The sequence below is a fragment of the Epinephelus fuscoguttatus genome, linkage group LG19 (genome assembly GCF_011397635.1).
Source record: "Epinephelus fuscoguttatus linkage group LG19, E.fuscoguttatus.final_Chr_v1".
Lineage (NCBI taxonomy): Eukaryota > Metazoa > Chordata > Actinopteri > Perciformes > Serranidae > Epinephelus > Epinephelus fuscoguttatus.
The window spans coordinates 9215315-9234742 of record NC_064770.1 but is presented as its reverse complement, the minus strand read 5'-3'; the positions used below and the strand labels follow the sequence as shown (position 1 = coordinate 9234742).

The 19428-nt window shown below is 39.7% G+C and overlaps 1 protein-coding gene across 1 annotated transcript in view; it reads left to right on the top strand.

Moving 5' to 3' along the window:
• Positions 1–12158: 12158 nt before the first annotated feature.
• The window catches only part of LOC125879665 (xylosyltransferase 1-like), a 47128-nt gene continuing 39858 nt past the window's right edge, over positions 12159–19428 (top strand). The window contains exon 1 of the mRNA XM_049561634.1: positions 12159–12722. Within this exon, the coding sequence (XP_049417591.1) occupies positions 12441–12722 (282 nt within the window). The 5' untranslated portion in view covers positions 12159–12440. The remainder of the gene's footprint in view (positions 12723–19428) is intronic.

The window sequence follows — 19428 nt, the reverse complement described above, 5'->3', positions numbered from 1 at the left end:
TGGAAGATGATGGAGAGAGTGAAAAGACAGAGAGAAAGAAAGAGAGAGCATAGAGTAAAAGGGGAAGAATTCATGTCTATTTTTAAATGTTCATTTAATTTGATGTCTTGCACTTTGCTGCAATATGCATGAAATCAGACTAATCTGGTGGAAAGTGTATTAGAAGGCGAGCAGTGGTGGAGTGGAGCAAGATTCATAGAACCGCTGGAGCGTGTTTTCCTGTGTGTTTACTGCATGGCTGAAGACACATTATGTATGGAGAGGTAATGATTTCCTCTGATCATAAAGAGGCCTTGTTTGTTTATCATATTAAATCAGTCTTTTATCTTCCTTTATTGTATCTCTCATCAGTTGGACCACCACAGCTGAGTGACTGACTGCACTGGTTAGATACCAGTGGTGAGATGTAACTAAGTACTGTAGTACTGTACTTAAACGCAAAAATGTCTTTTTTGCTGCTAGTGGTCTCTCAATCAAAAATCCACAGGATAACAAAAGATGAACTTTGGTGACGTTGTAAAATAGCATGGAATCATGGGAGTTGTTGTCTTCACTGTTAACAACCAGCATTGCAGATAAAAATCTATCTGATATGACTCAGGCAGAAATCATGTTCACAGATGGAGAAATGTATTTAAGTTTTATTCACCTTATGTTAGTCACATTAATTCACTTTACATTTGGTAACATTAATTCATGTTATGTCATTTTATTCCAGAGAAATAGATGCATGAAACGTTAGCTTATTTCATGTTAACTTGCCATTAGCATTAGGTGTACATGGACAAACTCATAGAACCTGTTTATATTCTTCGTATATATGTTGTCGTGTATGCATGTGTAAATGTATGTGTGATTCAAACGGAATTGTTGCATATATAAGTACATGCGATCTTATGATAGATTGTACACAAACCTACTGTAACCCAAACATTTGTAAAGCTATTCATTTAAAATGGTTATCATCTTTCAAAGTACTTATCTGGACCCTAAATACAAACTGGTACCAAAGAGTTTTTGCCAGCTTAGATGGTACTAAATTCTGGCCTGGCCTTTGTACTAACAAGTCACAGGCTGTATTATAAAGTGTTACCAAACGTGCATCTGTCAACTAGGGGAAACTTAGGAAGTCCCACACTGACATCTACCAGTAAGGCCCTGCCACCTATTGCTCACAGGGTGTTAAACACAGCTGCTGTGTTGACCACACCCAAATAGATACTGTCTAACTGTAAGCCATGAAACAAAAAGTGAAATTAAAGTGAGCGATAGACATTCACTTTCTCCCAGAGCTTGACAGTCTTTGCTAAAGGGGAGTGAGCTCAAAAAGTGCATTTTAATGGTAAATATTATCATTAATGCGTGTACAAGGAAATTAGTCTGATGGGAAGTGTGCCGTTAAACCTTCAGTGGAATATGTTGATGTGTGTGACTCAGCTGTGAACCTCCTGACTGATAACAGCTCACGTATCCTGGTGTTTGTAGGTCTAAACATTTGCTCCTTTTCAACTGTCAGAAGCTGCAGCAAACCGTCATCTTCTCAGATCCTAAGTGTGTGTGCCATGCACTATTATAAGTAATGGCAAACGACATCGTGTACCATGGCACCACCAGTGGAAATGCTCGATCCATCCTGGCCAGTGGTTTTCGCCAGTCATCAGATGGGATGCTCGGCCGGGGCGTCTACCTCTGCAGAGATCTGGAGGATGCTAGACGCTTTTCAATTGGTCACCCTGAGCATGACAAGGTCGTCATTAAAGTTGAGGTCAACTTGGGTAATGTGATCGTCATCGATCATCAACACCATCCACGTCAGAAGACTTGGCATGACTCCAGATATGGTCCGGTGTATGACACTGCCTCAGTTGTGGAATGGTGCAAGGTGGTTCAGAGGTTTGTGTCCGGGATCCCAGATGAATCAATGTCATTCAAACCATCCCTTTTCCATTGCCATGGTGTCCCTTATTGTAACATCTTAATTGGTGAGCTTTAAGCTTCAAGCTTCAATTGTATCTTGGTTTCTTGTCATACTTCAGCTGGCCCTAACAGGGAAACAGTAAACTTGAGTTACAGTTGGCTTTTAGACTGTCCAGTTTGAACCCAACCATAACATGCAGCAATAAGATAAGCTGCTGGACTCGAAAGTGGGAAGAGTGCTGTTACAAAGAGTGCAAAGATAAGTGTAACAATAATACACAAATCCAAAATATATACAATATAAACAGTGTCAAAATCAGGTATGAATCAGATAATATTATTGTTGTTATAATAATAATTGTTGTTATATTATGGTTGTTACCCTCCTACGGCCCCCTCCACTTCTCCTGGTGTACTGGCTTGTCTCCTGGTATCTCCTCCATGATCTTGACACTGTGCTGGGAGACACAGCAAACCTTCTGGCCACTGCACGTATGGATGTGCCATCCTGGAGTAGCTGCACTACCTGAGCAACTTCTGTGGACTGCATATACTGTGTCATGATACCACTAGTGGTGAGGGCACTGGAAAAATGCAAAACTAGCCAAGAATCAACCAGAAAGGATGCAGAGAGGGAAATGGTCTGTGGCCACCACCTGCAAAACCATTCCTAAATAGGGGTTGTCTTAGTAATTGCCCCTTTCCACCTGTTGTCTGTCCAATTTGCACAACAGCAGGTGAAACTGATTCATAATCAGTTTTGCTTCCTAACTGGACAGGTTAGGAGTTTGATTGACTTTGAGTTATACTGTGATGATTATGTGTTCCCTTTATTTTTTTGAGCAGCGTACATTTAACCTTGAAAAAGAGACGTTCTCAGATATCTCTAAGTCAGAGAGTACTTTAGTAAAGAAATTAAACATGCAGAGGATAGTGAAACAAGTCACTCAACTTGCCCCAATTTGCAATGTTTAGCACAAGTCCTCGATTTTCCAGATCTCTACGACTGAGGTGGTGAGTGCAATTTAACACAACCCAGAGAGTCACAATGGCCATATTGGATATTGTTGTTGGATCATCCCCAGGTATGAATGTACACTATTTAAATGATTTTACATATATGCATTATTGTTTATTATTCGTATACCACTGTTGGAAAGTCATGAGTCGGCTGTTATATTCACGTTTTTCTTCTTTCCTTCAATAATAACTATGCTAACAGAGATTTAAAAAAAAACAAAACAAAAAAACAACAACAACAACAACAACAACAACAAAAAACAGTATAATTTAGACACAAAACATATATTTTACATTTAAAACAGTTGTGGCCTCAAAAGAAGAAGAATCAAATAAATCAGACGTCCATTTAGTCACTGTCCCCATAGCATTGCATTGACAGGAGAGAATACTGTTGGATTCTGAATTAATTTTTCAGTCCAGAGAATCGTCAGTGACCCTCAATAGTGCAACCTGGCTCTAAATATTTTAAGTTAATTTGTTTTTCTTTGGGTCCTCTGCAGTCTACTCAGTGGTTAGACTGAATATGTTTAAAGACATACTATGCTGAACAAAACAAACAACAAAATAAAAACAATATATCGACTCACACAAAAGAAACCTCTCTCAGCCATCACTTACAACCCACTCTCCTGTGTGGTGATGTATTTATCTACAGAACACTTGTCCTAAAGAATAGCTTTACTAAAGCAGTATGTTGCCTGTTAATTCCAGCTATAGACATCAATGTGCACCCAACACTGAAACTGGAACCTGTTTCTATTTACACCTGCTCACATTTTGTTGCTCCCATGTCTCAATGACTGCTGATTTCTTCTCTTCTTATTGAACTGTTGCTCAGAGGGATCTTTGTCTCTTTCAGCTCTCAGTCTGGTTGAACCATTGTAAAGTGTTTTGTTCTCCATGTACAAAACGAACCCTTCATACAACATATCATCTATTTGAAAAGAGGACCTTCTACAACTTTTCTATGGATGGTGACATATGGTGACATCCTTTAAATCAAATAGATGACACAGAGCATCTCATATAAGTCTGGACAGATATGATGTTTATGTTAAACATGAAAAACGGAACAACTATCCAATACCACCCATGTGATCAAAATGGATATATGTAAAATACATAATAATGGCACTTTCATATTTGATGTGTTACAGTAGAGCCTGAGCTGCTGTCATCAGACAAATCTGATTGATGACCTAATTATGTGACTAATATTGTGCCTAGAATACATGCACAGATTTCTATTGATAGAGAGTGTGGAAGAAAGGATGTAAGTGACGGAGAACACAGCAATATTGGAGAGTAGGAGTAAATAAACAAATGAATGAATAATTAAAGACAACGGATGCATTAACTGGTTGGATCCTCTCTTGTTTTATTCCCCCAGCACGATTTAATTATAAATGTAACTTGTTGTGAACACTATCTGGCTTTATATAAAGGTTTTATATAAATCAAGCTGTGATATAGCAAATATTGCATATAGTTGATGGATTATGTAATTTTAGCATGTTGGTCTGATATCAAGTCATTTGCCTTTCAAAGCAAAAATCTCAGATCAGGGGTTCTTCATGTTTTGTGTCATATATGTGACATGTTATACTATGACATTTTTATACTATAACTTTTAAAAGAACTCTTTATTGTTAAGTTTTAACAGTTTTACCACATAACTCCTATTTTATCTTCTCTGCTGTCTCACAATAAAACAGAGAACTGATTTTAAAATACTTCCTATTGTCTTTTGATGTTATAATGGTTTAGCTCCTTCCTGTGTTGCTGACATGCTTACACCAGAGAGATCTCTTAGATCATCAAATAAAGGTCTACACATTGCACCAACTCTCAATCAGATTGTGGTGCTTTTAGTCATTATGTTCCCACTCTGTGGATTTCTTTTCCACCTGAACTACACTCTGCCACAACAAAACTAAAAACATATCTCTTTTTTGGAAGCTCTTAGTTAGGCTTTTAAGTGTATATTCATTTGTTTCAGGAATTAGTATCATTATTATTGTTTTTATCTCTGTTGTTTTTTTTTAAGAATAATGATACCATCTTATTTTGTTTGTTTTTATCATGTTCTGCTTGTTTTTATATATGCAATACTTTATTATCTTATATGATATTTCATGTTTATCTTGTTTGATATATCTAATTACACCTTAAATAAAACTGACTTAACTTAATGACATTTTATGACATACTAACACTTTACAACAGCTATAATAATCGACAGTAACATGAACCTAAGTCTCCTGGAGGACAGAGATCCAGATCCAAGATGTCTGGAAGAAGATGGAGAAAGTAAAAAAAAAAAAAAAGACAGAGAGAGAAAGGAAAAGAAGACAAAGAGTGAGGGGGGAAGAAATCATGTTTATTTTTAAATGTTCATTCAGTTAGATGTCTTGCACTTCTCTGCAATATGCATGAAATCAGACTAATCTGGTGGAAAGTGTATTAGAAGGCAAGCAGTGGTGGAGCAGAGCAAGATTCATAGAACCGTTGGAGCGTGTTTTCCTGTGTGCTTACTGCATGGTTAAAGACACAGAAAGGTGATCATTTCCTCTGATCATATAAAGGAGGCTTTGTTTGTTTATCATATTAAATCATTCTTCTATGTCATTTCATTAAATCTCTTGTCATTTGGACTAACACTGCTGAGGCTGACTCACTGCACTGGTTAAATGTGCCACTGTTCATGAACATCTGGGCAAAAAACATAATTTTTTGCTTTCGTGTAGCAGTAAAAACCCACATCTGGCACCTAATAGAGGAGACCTGGCAAGTCCCTTAACTTCCACGCTCACATCCGCAAATAAAGCCCTGAAACCACTGATCACTGTGCTGCTGCTGCTAGCCAAACAAACACAACCGCTTTGTTGACCACACCCAAACGAAAGTTATAATATCATGCAAAACCTGAAACGAAAGTGAAAGATAAAGGCACATTTCTTCCTGAAGCCTGAAGTTGACTATAAAAAGCAGAGTGAACTCACTCTCTGCATTCTTGGAGGAACGCAGAGAGAGGTAGGTGAACACACTTTGTTTTTCCATCAAAGGTGCATTTTTACAGACGCAATAGGCCTACAGTGTGTACAAGGACACAAAGTTAGTTAGTCTTGTGGAAACCGACTTTTAAACCTTTGGTGGAATATGTTGACTGACTCAGCTTTGAACTTCCTGACTAATAAAAGTTCATGTATCCTGGTGTTGGCAAGTCTAAACAAATGCTCCTTTTGAACTGTTTTTAACCCCAGTGAGAAGCTGCAGCAAAACAACATTTTTGTAAGATCAAGGAAAACTGAGAAGCAATCCATGTCAAAGAACTTTATGAATATATGCAAAGCAGAAAAAAGAGTGATCTTTACACTCAAATGGGATAGTGTGTTAGGCTTGTGCCGATTTCCGGTTTAACCGGTTTAGTCCGGTTTAAGAGCTCCACCCAGTTTAATTCACGTCAACCGGATAAACGAAGAAGAAATTTTTTTTCAGTTTGTTGCCCTAACCAAAGATACTGGATTACTACTGTATTATACAGTACTATACTGTACTATTACTACTATTATTACTGGTTTATCCACTGTCTTTGCCCTAATTCTTGGTGTCCTTCTGTTTCTTCTTCTTCTTCTTCTTGTTAACCTTGTGTGTATTGGCGGTTAATACAGCATTATCGCCACCTAGTGGATTGGAAGCGCATTACACCTACAATGGGCTTTTATTGGGAAAAAAAAGCTCAAATGCGACCCCCAGTGGTAAAATTAGGTATATAATTCGATATATCGGTTCGGTTAGATATTTGGCTTTAAATCAAACCGGTTGGAAAATTTTCAAACTGGCACAAGCCTAATAGTGTTATACATTAGTGTACTTATCAGTTATTTTGGGGGGATTTATTCCTAATTGAGGGCCTATGGACAGCGGGTGTTGTATGCTGTACAGATTTTAAAGCGTCTTAAAGGTACATCTGTGATCTGTGATATTGAGCTACATAAATAAATTGACTTGACTGAACGGTTTAAAGTCTTCACTTCACTTTGACTATCATGACTTTTGGCCCCAGTAAAAGCAACGCCTACATTTTTGTCCACATCTTCACTGGAATCTATAGTAATGCTGACAGCTCTGTCAGGCTTCACAAAGACACAGCTGTGCTTTGAGCTAAATGCTCATATGTGTACATGCTCACCAGGACAATGTTAACATGCTGATGTTTAGCAAGTATAAACTCTATTGTTTACCATAAGGGACCCACGCTGATGGTTAAAACTTGTATTTCTGGTCAGTCTTCACTTTGATGGATAAAAGAATGATGAGCCTCAGTTGTTCTTTTTTGATAATATGTGTTTATTCAACACAAATCTGATATCAGAGAAGATCTTGATATTGTACACACCAAATATAGCACATACTAGATTTTTAGCCTTTAATGGATAGGACAGACAGGTGTGAAAGGGGGAGAGAGAGAGGGAGTGACATGCAGCAAAGGGCCACGGGCTGGAGTCGAACCCACGCCGCTGCGGCAACAGCCTTCTACATGGGGCGCCTGCTCTACCACTAAGCCGCCAACGACCCCCCCCAAAAAAAGTGCTTGTTTTTGCCACTGACATGCTAAAATTGTTATCAGAAGTGTTTGACAACATTACTGAAAAGATCCCACAGAGAAATTAAGCATTGTTCCCTACCTTTTTTTGGATCTGGTTTGTTGTGTGTAATCAAGTCTCAGAAATCAGCTAAATATTCAGCTATGACACTGACAATCTGTGAGATAACACTAAGCTATGCTTTCTGTACTCCAACACAACAAACTTTTCCTGGCACTTCCCTCTCCAACTCTCACTAATGTTTTCAGCAAAGTTTTCCTGCAACAAGTCACCTCCCACTAGATTTCAGAATGAGACTTCTCCTTGAGACTTCTGTGTAAGGTCTTTTAAATGCTATCAGACATTTCTAATAGCAATCTGAGCTTGTTGATAGGAAATACGAGCAAGAGGCTACTAAGGGATGTGAATCGATGGTGCACAAACTGCCCACAGGGAGTATGTTAGCAGCCTGTTTCGCTGTTGCAGCTGCAGTGGTCCCTCTTAATACTGGACCAATTTCAAGAATTATTTTCTCCATTGACACTTAAACAAAAACATGGGAAAATATGATCCAGGTCAAAAAATACCGAAGTTTCCCTGTAATAGGTTGTATTAACTTCATTATAAAATAATATGGGCTATGGCTATTTTGATATTCAAGGTTGCTGACCCCTGTGCTACAGGAAAAGCACTTTGTGTTCAATGCTAATTAAGAAATATCACCATCCAAAAACACTAAACTACAATGGTGAACATAGTAAACATAAAACCTTTAAAACATTAGCATATTAGCATTGTCATTTGTATGTCATTAGCATGCTGATGGGAACAGTCAACTCAAAGTACTGCTGTGCCTAGGAAAGTGTTCAGGCCGTGGGAGGGAAATTGCAGCCTTCTCTTTCATTTAAATCAGGCCAGTCCAGCGACACAACTGGGGTACCAACCCAGAGGCTCTGATTAAAAAATGCAAAAGGTTTAATCTTGATCAGTTTTTGCTGGACCACAATGTGATGTCATCCAGCAAGGTGCTAGACTGACCAATCAGATATACAAAAGCACATATTCCTGGTAGAGTATTTCATAATGTGAACACTATTGTTTTAATGTTTACCTAGTGATCACTGCAACAAAATATATAAACCTCTGTGCATCTGATGAACCTTTACACTGGCCCCCATTGACACAGAATTTTTTTCTGTCTAAACACTACACAGAGTTGCTAGCATGGCTATAGACTGTTTATCTTATCTCTTTGGGTTGGAATAGAGCCTGTGGCTGCTGCGGCAGGGACATAGCCTTAGTACACGGGCGCCTGCTCTACCAGGTGAGCTACAGGGTGACCCAAGATGTTATTCAATTTTGATCAAGCAGTGCAATCACTTATCACTGAATAATTTCTTAATGTTATCTTAATGATTTTATTCCTTCTGATCCTTCTGAAGTCTCAACACTAATAATCCTCTTTCCTACAGTGACACTGACACCAACATGCTGTACGAGTGGGCTGAAGATGACTTTGATGTGCCTGATGGGGTGGGTCGACTGGGCCTCTCTGAGCCCGTTAATAACAAGAAGTACATCATGTACCATGGCACCACCAAGAGAAATGCTGAATTGATTCTGGCCAGCGGTTGTTTTCGCCGGTCTGCTGGCGGGATGCTCGGCCCCGGTGTCTACCTCAGCAGAGACCTGGAGAAAGCTAGCCGCTATCCCATTAATCACCCTGAGTATGACAGGATTGTCATTAAGGTTGTGGTCAATGTGGGGAAAGTCATCGCCATCAATTATCAAGGCCACCCTCATCAGAAGACCTGGCATGACTTTGGATATGACACCGCGTGGGTGCCACCCATGTGTGGAATGGTGAAGAGTGGTTTGGAGGAGGATTGTGTCTGGGATCCCAGTCGCATCAAGATCCTTAAAACCATCAAACCACGGCCAACCCAATCCTCAGTTGGATATGGTGCACGATGCTACATGTGAGCTCTGTTAGATGTTACCAGTTTGTTTTGTATGTTCAAATGTATTTTTATATATTTGGATAAAAGGTAAAAGACATTTGCACTTTGTTACTGTGTCACTGTAACCTGAAAAATAAATGGTTCATATTAAATCTCAGTTGCTGTCTGGTTATGTTGAAAGCAGAGTGTGATGAGTATATTTTTATTTTGTGATGTTCACTTCTGAAATGACTACTGCCATTTTAATATAACTGAGGTGAATAAAATGTTGAAGGTAGCAAAGAGGCAAAGCACAAGGACGCAGTTCACGCAGGTGGAGACAAAGAGACAAAAGTCTCCTGGAGGACAAAGATCCAGTTCCAAGATGTCTGGAAGAAGATGGAGAGAGAGCGAGAGAGAGCGAGAGAGAGAGAGAGAGAGAGAGAGAGAGAGAGGGCAAAGAGTGAAAAGGGGAAGAAGTCATGTCTATTTTTAGATGTTCATTCAATTAGATTCCTGGCACTTCTCTGCAATATGCATGAAATCAGACTAATCTGGTGGAAAGTGTATTAGTGCAAAATTCATAGAACTGCTTAAGTGTGTGTGTGTGTGTGTGTGTGTGTGTGCTACTGCTTGGTTGAAGATACATCGGGCCTAATGTACAGTATGGAGAGGTAATCATTTTCTCAGATCATATGTCCAAGGCTACTAAATCATTCTAATTTCATTATATTTCTCATCAGTTGGACCAACATTGCTGAGTGACTGACTGCACTGGTTAGATACATACAAATTCAATTACTTATTCAAAATAACATCTTAAACTAATAATAAATGGTCAGTTTATTGTGTATATATACACACATATGTTAATATATATCAATAACATGCCTATGTAGTGTTGTGTATTGTTGGCCAGCTACAGATTGGCTGTTGCCATGAATGGTGTATTTCAGCTCATTCTATGTATTATCATATTTTAAATATTTGGACTTCTTGTACTTGCATTTGTGTAAATTAAATTTGTGCACATATTTGTGTCTGCAGACTAAATTTGGTTTTATTTAGGGATGATAAAAAAATCGACGATCATTAATCGGTCGTTCTGAATTGATCGAACATGTGAAATTTAATCAACCAATAGGCTATGTAATGGTGTCAGAGTAAATGCAATATGTTGCTGTGAGCTTTGATTGATGAAAAAACACATTTCAATGTGGAGAGACAGAAGAATAACGTAAAAATAATGTTTAATACAAAATATGAGTGTACACGTTAACAGATGATTTGTGCTGATTAAGATTTAACAGAAATCTCTGGCGCTTGGACACCTGAGGGAGATATTTTGTGATCAAGGGACATCTGGACGGCAGCAAAATTAATCCCCCCATGGAGTTCAGACACTGGTGGTGGTGGCCGCTGAGTTTGAGGCTGCTGACTGCTGAGGCAGATGAGGATGATGAATCTGTAAAGACTAGGTGGTGATAGGGAGGTGGAGGGCACAGAACAGCAGCAAGAAGGAACTACGGCACAGGAAGAAGAATACATATTTAAAATGAGGAGCAGTAAGATGATAGGCTGACAGAGAAGGTGGTTGATGGTGAATATGATGAAAAAAGCTGATGACTGAATTGAGCTAACCAGACAATAGCCCTTTTTAGATAGGAATTGTGCAAATTTGCAGGGAAGCCCAATCAGTCTTTTTTCAGCATTGGCAGTATAAAAACAAAATCAGGGAGTGCGGCAAATTCAAAACAGATTCTCTTGTAAATCGGCCGTTCTTCACCGTCCCCATCATGTGACGGTTAATGGCCTCTTCGTTTGCGAGAGCAAGGAGGGCGCACAATTCCTCTCCTCAGCTGCTCATCTTTACGGTGTCTGTCAGGTTTGCGTTTCCCTCTTGCTACTAGCTGCTTGCTAATTCCTGCTATCAGCTGTTTCTTGTTTATCCACCGCCAGTGGGTTGCACATGTGGCGTCATCAACAGCTCCTCCCACAAGTCATCAACAGCCCCTCCCGTTGCGGAAGGTCGCCTCGGTCTGTTTAAACTAAAAGGGTTCCGCCAATATAACTACCCTACGAGGTGGAAAAATGGGCGCCTCGGATGAACTCGCCATTCCGCCTCTGTGTGTACAGATGCTCAAAGCTGGCCAGCAAAATGGCCCAACATTCGCGGAAAATCTGGCAGTGTAAAAGGGGCTAATGACACCTAGAGATGGTGAGTGAGCATGCATGCAAGGAGTGAATGGCAGGGTGAGAGAGAAAGTATTGTCTTCCTCTCTGAACTTTCACAAGAGCATTATTTGGTATTGTTTGGTATAAGCAAAGTTGTTATGTTTTTTGAACAATCAACTAATCACTTGTTAATTTTACCAAGAATCGATCAAGAAAAGTACTTACAATTTGCATCCCTAGTTTTATCGTATTTTATCTTACATATGCATTTGTTTTTGTAAAATTATATTTTAAAAAGTTTTCTTTTGTGACTTAATGTAAAATACCTCAGCCTAAGAGAGGTGTTGAACAAATTGCGTTGCTATCATTCTTATTACCATATCATTATTATTATTATTATTATTATTATTATTATCATTATGCTGTTTATGGCAGGTGTGAATATGCTGCCCGGGGCCGTAGAAATGTTGTCTCCGGCCCTGGCAGGGACTCCTGATGCGTCTCCTCTTCACTGGTTCTTTGCAGCGACGTCATTCGCTCTAAATGACAAAATAAATGCTTTCACTAAACTGTTGACTCGTTAACGGCCACATGAGGGCCTCTGTGTCCTGTCTGCCGCCTCCAAACCTCTCTCCTCATTTCAAGCCTTTGCCAAATTCCCTCCTCCCTCCTCCTCCTCCTCCTCCTCTCTGCCTGCCAGTAGCCCCTCTCAGGCCGCGTAGGGGAGCATTCACACCCCGCTGTCGGCGTTTAGCGGATGGGGCTCTCAGCTTGAGCCGGAGGGAGGAGGAGGAGAAAGATGAACGGTAACCCGTGTGCCCGCAGGCTGGCCCGGCGTTCCAAGTCCGCCCTGCTGGTCGCCGCTCTGGCCGTCCTGCTGGTCCAGACTCTCATCGTGTGGAACTTCAGCAGCCTGGACTCTGCCGGCGGGGACGGAGGCGCCAGGAGCCGGGAGAAGAGAGAGGACCGAGCCGGGGGGCTCAACAAAGCCGACAGGGAGCACCCGCGGAGGGGGCTGCAGAAGAAGGGCGACCCGCCGCCGCCGCTCGGAAAGGCGGCTGTTCGGCACAAGCTGCAGGCGGTAGGTTTGAATGATATCAGCCTCAGTATTCACGGTGAACCGGGCTGTGTGAGTTTAATTAGATTTTTACACCTGTGTTTCCTCTACCGACTGGAAAATGAACGTTTGTCCCCGAGGGAAACCGCATGGTAGCCACAGAGAAGATGCTACTGAGTGGCTGCAGCTGCTCGCCTGTTGTTTTGGCATTTGCATCAACACAATTTGGCCGCTTTCGTTCCCTTGTATGGAGAGATGTGTCGCTAGGCCAAACTTAATATCAAAATCTGCCAATTTAAGGTATCGATCAATGGCCAGTACATCTGGTAAAACGGAACTCGCCTGCCTTTCCAGGTGCTTGTAGCCATTGACCAGTTAAGTGCAATCATATCCAGTGTACAAACGGCATTTAAACAATTTAATAACTTAAAGCTAGTATCAATGTGTTTGTTTCACCCAGTATTCTCTTATACTCCTTGGTGTTAGCGTACAGTCAGCATGAGCAGAAAAAATGGTGATGTTTGCTAAAGTAAATGCAGATTATAGATAATATACACGCCGAATGTTAAAGTAAAGCAGGTACTGTCCTAAAATGTCTTCATGCCTATCTTCATTATATGTCTGTTCGGTGAAATTCAAGAGCATATATAATTGTGTGTTTTGTTAACGGACTTTCGTTTGACATTTCTCCACTCAACAGACAACAGTCTCTCTCGCTTGTAATAATTGTCGTTACTTTCAGTGTAACAAATCAACATGGGCCTATTTTTATTAATCTATTAATTCTAAACCTGAACAGTTATCTCAGCTTTTCATATTAAGGTAACTGCAGCACATGATGAGTAACTGTGAGGGATAAAACTGTTAAACGAGTGTCTGTTCCTAGATTTGTGATTTAGGGGTTTAATTAAATCCCTTCTGTTGATAATATTAAGGGACCCTACAGACACACTAGGAAACTGGGAAATGATTACGCCGTTTTCCTGAATCGAAATGTCTCCCTTCTGATATTAGCTATAAAAAAGACAATGGCAATTTATATTAACTTGGAAACAATATCATGTTGCTTGCCAAGGCAAACTTAAAAGTCTTCTTTCTTCAGCTCAGTATGCATCCTCTACATCACCTGTCAAGCTCTCTTACTCTTAGAGTTGCAGCGATATACCGCTTTCGTGATATAAAAGTTGGCAGTTATTATACCTTGAACATATGCTTATCTACAATACTGAAAAAAATGCCAGACATTGAATCTCCCATGTTTGTTCAACCAACGATAAACCTTCCGTTTTTAATCCTTATGGGTCATTCTGACTGATAACAATACAAATTCTGTAATACTGTCATATCTTGAAACTGCAATATTTCTGAAATGTTATTGTATCGTGAAAATCTCATACCATTGCAACCCTACTGTGTATGTGTGTGGCTTACATTCATCTACTGTCTAATAACTGTACAGTTCATGTATAGGATCTGGGGGAGATGTCCTTCATGTTTTTATGCTCAGAAAATAGTGTTATGTGTTTATGTGTTGCTTTGCCTGTGAGATCCAGGTGTTCTCTCATGTTGTTAGGACATGAATGTACTGTATGCTGCTCTGTGTGTGAGAGAAAGAGGGAGACGTGGGCTGTATTGCAGGCATCCGTTTTTTTACGTCCTTTCATTACAGTTAACCGGATGCCCTGTGATCTTCCCTCTGTGTGTACGTGTGTGTGTGTGAGAGAGAGAGAGAGAGAGAGAGAGAGTGAGTGAGTGAGTGAGTGTGTAAGTGTGAGAGAGAGAGCGGTGGTAATATCATGTCCTGACAGTTATTGGCTTTTAAAACAGTAGAGATACATGCCAGCACTTTTTATAGGACAGGAGTTTGGGAGGTGAAGAGAGGCGAAGGGAGAGTACACAGGATAAAATGAAACAAAGAAGAATGTGAGAGCTAAATGAGTAATTAAAAAGATCATAAGACATGGCTGAGCAATGAAATATCTTCACTGTTTATTACTCAGTGACGGTGTTGGTTTGATTAAGACCAGATCTGATGTTGAATCAAACGTACCTTACCAGTATTTTACTCATTCATTGTTTAGTTTGATTAATTTTACAACCTTAAACCTTAAAACAATCAACAATTTTCCAAAAACTCCTGTTCTTTTTTTTCTACTCTTCTCTCTCCCCTGGTTACTTTTCCACACTTCCATAAAGTGTCCAACAGCTTTGAGATAAATGCATTTTTTGCCTGTGTTGACACACTTTATTCTCAACAAATGTACTCTCGATTAACTCTGGCACTTGTGTTTCCTCTAAAATTTCTTTCACATTTGGTCTAGAAATCTACATAGGGGAAGGGAGTTGGACGGATTTAACAACATGAATATAATTTAGCTTTCTTATCTTGAGTGGGCTAAGAGTGTAGGGCTGCATCTAACAGTTATTTTCATCATCAGATATTCTGCTATTCTACTTTCTCATTGAGTCACTTTGTCTATGAAACATCAGAAAATAGGTCAAAATGTCCATCAGAGCTGAGGAAGACATCTTCAATGTCAGCTTTCCCTGTTGTCCAACCAGCAGTCCAAAACCCCAAAATATTCAACCTAATGTATGATCAGAGAAAACAAAAAGCAGCAAATTATCACCATTAAAAATTTGGAACCACATCATGTTTTGAATGGGTCTCAGATATTTGTTTAACAGGTTGGACTTGGAACTCTACCAGAAAGGCCTTTGCCTCAGTTTGCATCACCTGCAGGAAATGTTTTGCATCCACTTGCTCACATTCAGTGTTGATTACATGGCACAATGCAGAAGTAAGGATGTCCCGATCACATTTTGTTTGCATCTGATCCGATACGAGTCCTTTATTTTGAAACCGAGTCCAATACAGTGTCCGATCCGATACTTTGCAAAGCATTAAGAAAGGGAAAAAAAAGAATGCATCCAAGTTGTCCCATAAGATTTGTTTATCTTGGCTGTGATCTTTTTGGCTTTATCGTGGTCCTGGGGAAATTTGTCTTTCCTTTTCAAAGCCTCTGCCAATGTTGGTTGGTCCTGTGGCTTTTTACTTGCTGCCTCGAACTCGGCATGCTGTGATGGATGTTTCCTTTCCAGATGGCGTATCAAATTGGTTGAAATGAGCTCTGTCTTTTCCCCCTCGCGAAATGCTAGACTTGCTCATTTTACAAGTGGCTGTTGTACTGCCTTCGCCTTCCAGTGTATAAATGTTCCATATTGTTGACATTTTGCTGCCGTTATTAGCTGCCCATCTGAACTCGCCCGCCTGCACAACATAAAAACACTCTTTTGCGGCAGGGCCTGTCGTAAAGGAGTGTCGAAATGAGCGTGTTAATGTTGGGCAGGCGGGGGAGTGACGTTCAGACAGATAACTTGTTGTTGTGGCATGGACAGCCAGCATGCTAATGGCAGCGAAAATGTCAGCAGTTTGGAAGTATTATACATTGGAAAGCGGAGGCAACAATGAACAACATAGATGAAAAACCTGGCCATTTTTGTTGTTTTGATTCCTCCGATCTTTTATTACCGATTCCGATTTTGTAAAAATAACGTGATCGGCGCCGATATGCAGAAGGGTCTCAAAGATTGGATATGATGCTGATGTTGGACTGCAATGATTATTTCAGTTATTGTTCAGTTGTTTAGTCTATGAAATGTGAGAAAATAGAGAAAAAGGCCTGTTGTAATTACTTATTTTGTCCGCAACCTAAAGATATCCAATGTAATACTGTCAAAGTTCTAGTGAAGGTTGAACATGTGTGAAGGTGATGAACTGTGTGTGTGTGTGTGTGTGTGTGTGTGTGTGTGTGTGTGTGTGTGTGTGTGTGTGTGCGCGCGTGTGTAGGCCAGGTGTGTGTTTATTGACAGGAAGAAGCATCCTGTTTCCAATAAAAGAAAAAGTGTGCGTGCATGTGTGTGTGTGTGTGTGTGTATGCGTGCGTGTGCGTGTGTAACATGTGTACTGACTGTTGATGTCCAGTTGAGTATGTTTATAGCACTTGTGGATGGCGCCACAGTTGCACAACTCTCACATTCATCACACCTTTGAGATGGACACACACACACACACACACACACACACACACACACACAGTGCTGACCACATGTGTATCAGAGCTGATTCCTATCCTAACAGCCAGGTCAGATCAGATTAAAGGATTGGTTTGGATCAGGTTTCTCTGATGGGATTTATACTTTCTAATCTAGTTTAGATTGTTTGATAATCCCTAGATACTGTGTGTGTATGTGTGCATGTGTGTGTCAGAGAGACTGAGTCTGAGAGAGAGCTCTTGTTCTTCTGTATCTGTGAGGACCATTTTAAGACCTTGACAGTGAGAACATTTTTTTGAAAGTGAGGATATTTATATATATTTGGATTAGAAATGTAGCTGTGATGCTTGTAAAGGTCCGTGGAGCTCAAAGCAGCAAAAAAAACAAAAAACTCAGAGCAACACCTTTTCCTGGACATCCTATCCTTATGTGGTCATTACGTGTGGATTATTTGAGTTCTTTTCAGCTGAGTACAGATATAAATTAACCATGAGATGAGATGCGTTGACGTGGAACTCATAAATCACCTTTTCTGATTAAAATCGTTTCTTTTCGATCAGTTCTAAGATTCGTAGTCACTGACAACACAGTTTCTTCACTTTTTCTCCTAAACTCAGAGATTGCATCACTGTTAAAATGCACTTCAGTACGTACAACAGTAAGTGAACTCATCACCTGTCATACGCCCTGATTTTCATTGCAGTTTCTGGCTGTCTTCAGTTCAGTTGAACGTTCAGTCCACTTGTGGTCTAAGCTGTTTTGTTCAGTTCTGAATCAGAGGCAGTTTTATTTGCCAAGTATGTGAACACATTACAATGAGACTTGGATTATACAGCATGAGTTCTGTGAGAGTTTGTAAACAGATGTTTTAATATAGCTTTGCTGTTGTTAAGCGTGTTCCTCAGTCAATCTTAAATCAATATGTTAACTGTGTTCTGTTCAGGCATGCAAGAAAAACAGTTTTTTCTTCACAAATTCAAGGTAACTCGTCATGACTAATTAATATACAAATGGTAATTTTGTGGGTGAAGTATTCCTTTATAAGGAGGATGTAGTAAATAATCGTTAAATTGAGGGGAGCTCTACTGCTAAAAAATACTGATTTGTTCGTTGACAACTGAAGATTTGTTTGTACAGGTACTGAGTTCACTAGAGATGTGGTAGTGGCATTCAGTTCTCATCCAGGACATTGGTGGTTTTAATGATGTTTGCACTGATATGCTTTCATTTCTCGTATGCCAAGCTTTCCTTAATTCCATTCGATAGAAGACTTTTTCTGGGGCCATGGAGATCCTAGGAAGTTGAGTACTATGTACACATTGTCTCGGTTAAGGTTTTAAACCACCTCTTTCATCAAATACGTTGAGCAGGGAGAAGTACAGCCTTGAGCGCCTATTATTCCAAATGACACTAAAGCAATTTTTTTCATTCCAGTTAAAAATAAAAGAGAGGCCGAGGTTTAAGGGGAATGAATCATCTTTGTTTTAGACAGATTATCACAAGTTATCTCACACAAGTGGAGACCCTGCAATGTGGCTGCTACTGCTGCTACTGCTAATAATGATGATAGTAGTTTGTGTTAAATATGTTTTGGTTTGGTAGATCATGTTAAAAACCTTTGTAGAAAAAAAATGTAAACTGTCATTCTGACACCAGATATTCGCCACTAATCATAGTTCTTGTCTTGTGATTATTTTGTGAAATATACTTACAAGTTTTTTTGGGGGGGGTATATATTTATGATATTTATAATGATTTATTATTTTAGTGAGAATTGCAGGTTGTAGTGTCTCAGATGTTCCCTCTGCATAGCACACGACATGGTGGCATGTCACTCTCTCTATTGGCGATTAAGCACAACGCACTAACGTTAAAACCAAAAAGCTGCTTTATATATTTTTTTTCTATTTTCTTTGAGATAATTCTCACTAAATCTGGCATAGATGACTTAAATCCATGCTGTAATCCCGGGTCGTCCTGCGGGTCCTGGGACTACTACAGCCAGGTTTCACAGCACCATCCCGTCTCTCAGAATAGTCCATTTAGCTTACTTTCTGTCCATCTGTCTCTGTTTTTTCCCTTTGTCTCATCAGCTCTATTTTCAGCGTTTTGGTGAGACAGATAACTTTAATTCATTTCCATTGACTGTTTTCTGGATGAAGAGAGATAATGATAATCAGATACAGTACAAATGTAGTGGAGTAATGAGTGCATTATTCACCTCTAAGATGTAGAGGAGTAGAAGTCTAAAGCTGAATAAAATTCAAATACCCAAAGGAAAAATACCTCAGATTTATAGGGCTGGGCACTATGGCCGACAAATATTGTTGTGGTATTTGTAGGCTATATAGTGATACACGATATATCTCGATATTTTGAAATCTACTCTAAAACACTTCATAAATGTTCGATTTAACTCTTAGATGCATATGGTGAACACTGCCAGACCTGACACCCCAGTGCTCACACTACAATCTTCCCTCCTGTAAAACAATTTTAATCATTTTAAATTCAATATTTATTCAATAGTCAATGTAAATCCATTGATTTCCATCTTTTATCAATCCAATGTTGTAACTAAACCTTGACTGAGAGACTAGATAATTATTGTGCTGTTTTAAAACTATGTCTGCCAAATAATGTCCATATTGTCTGGACTGGTCCCCACAGTGGT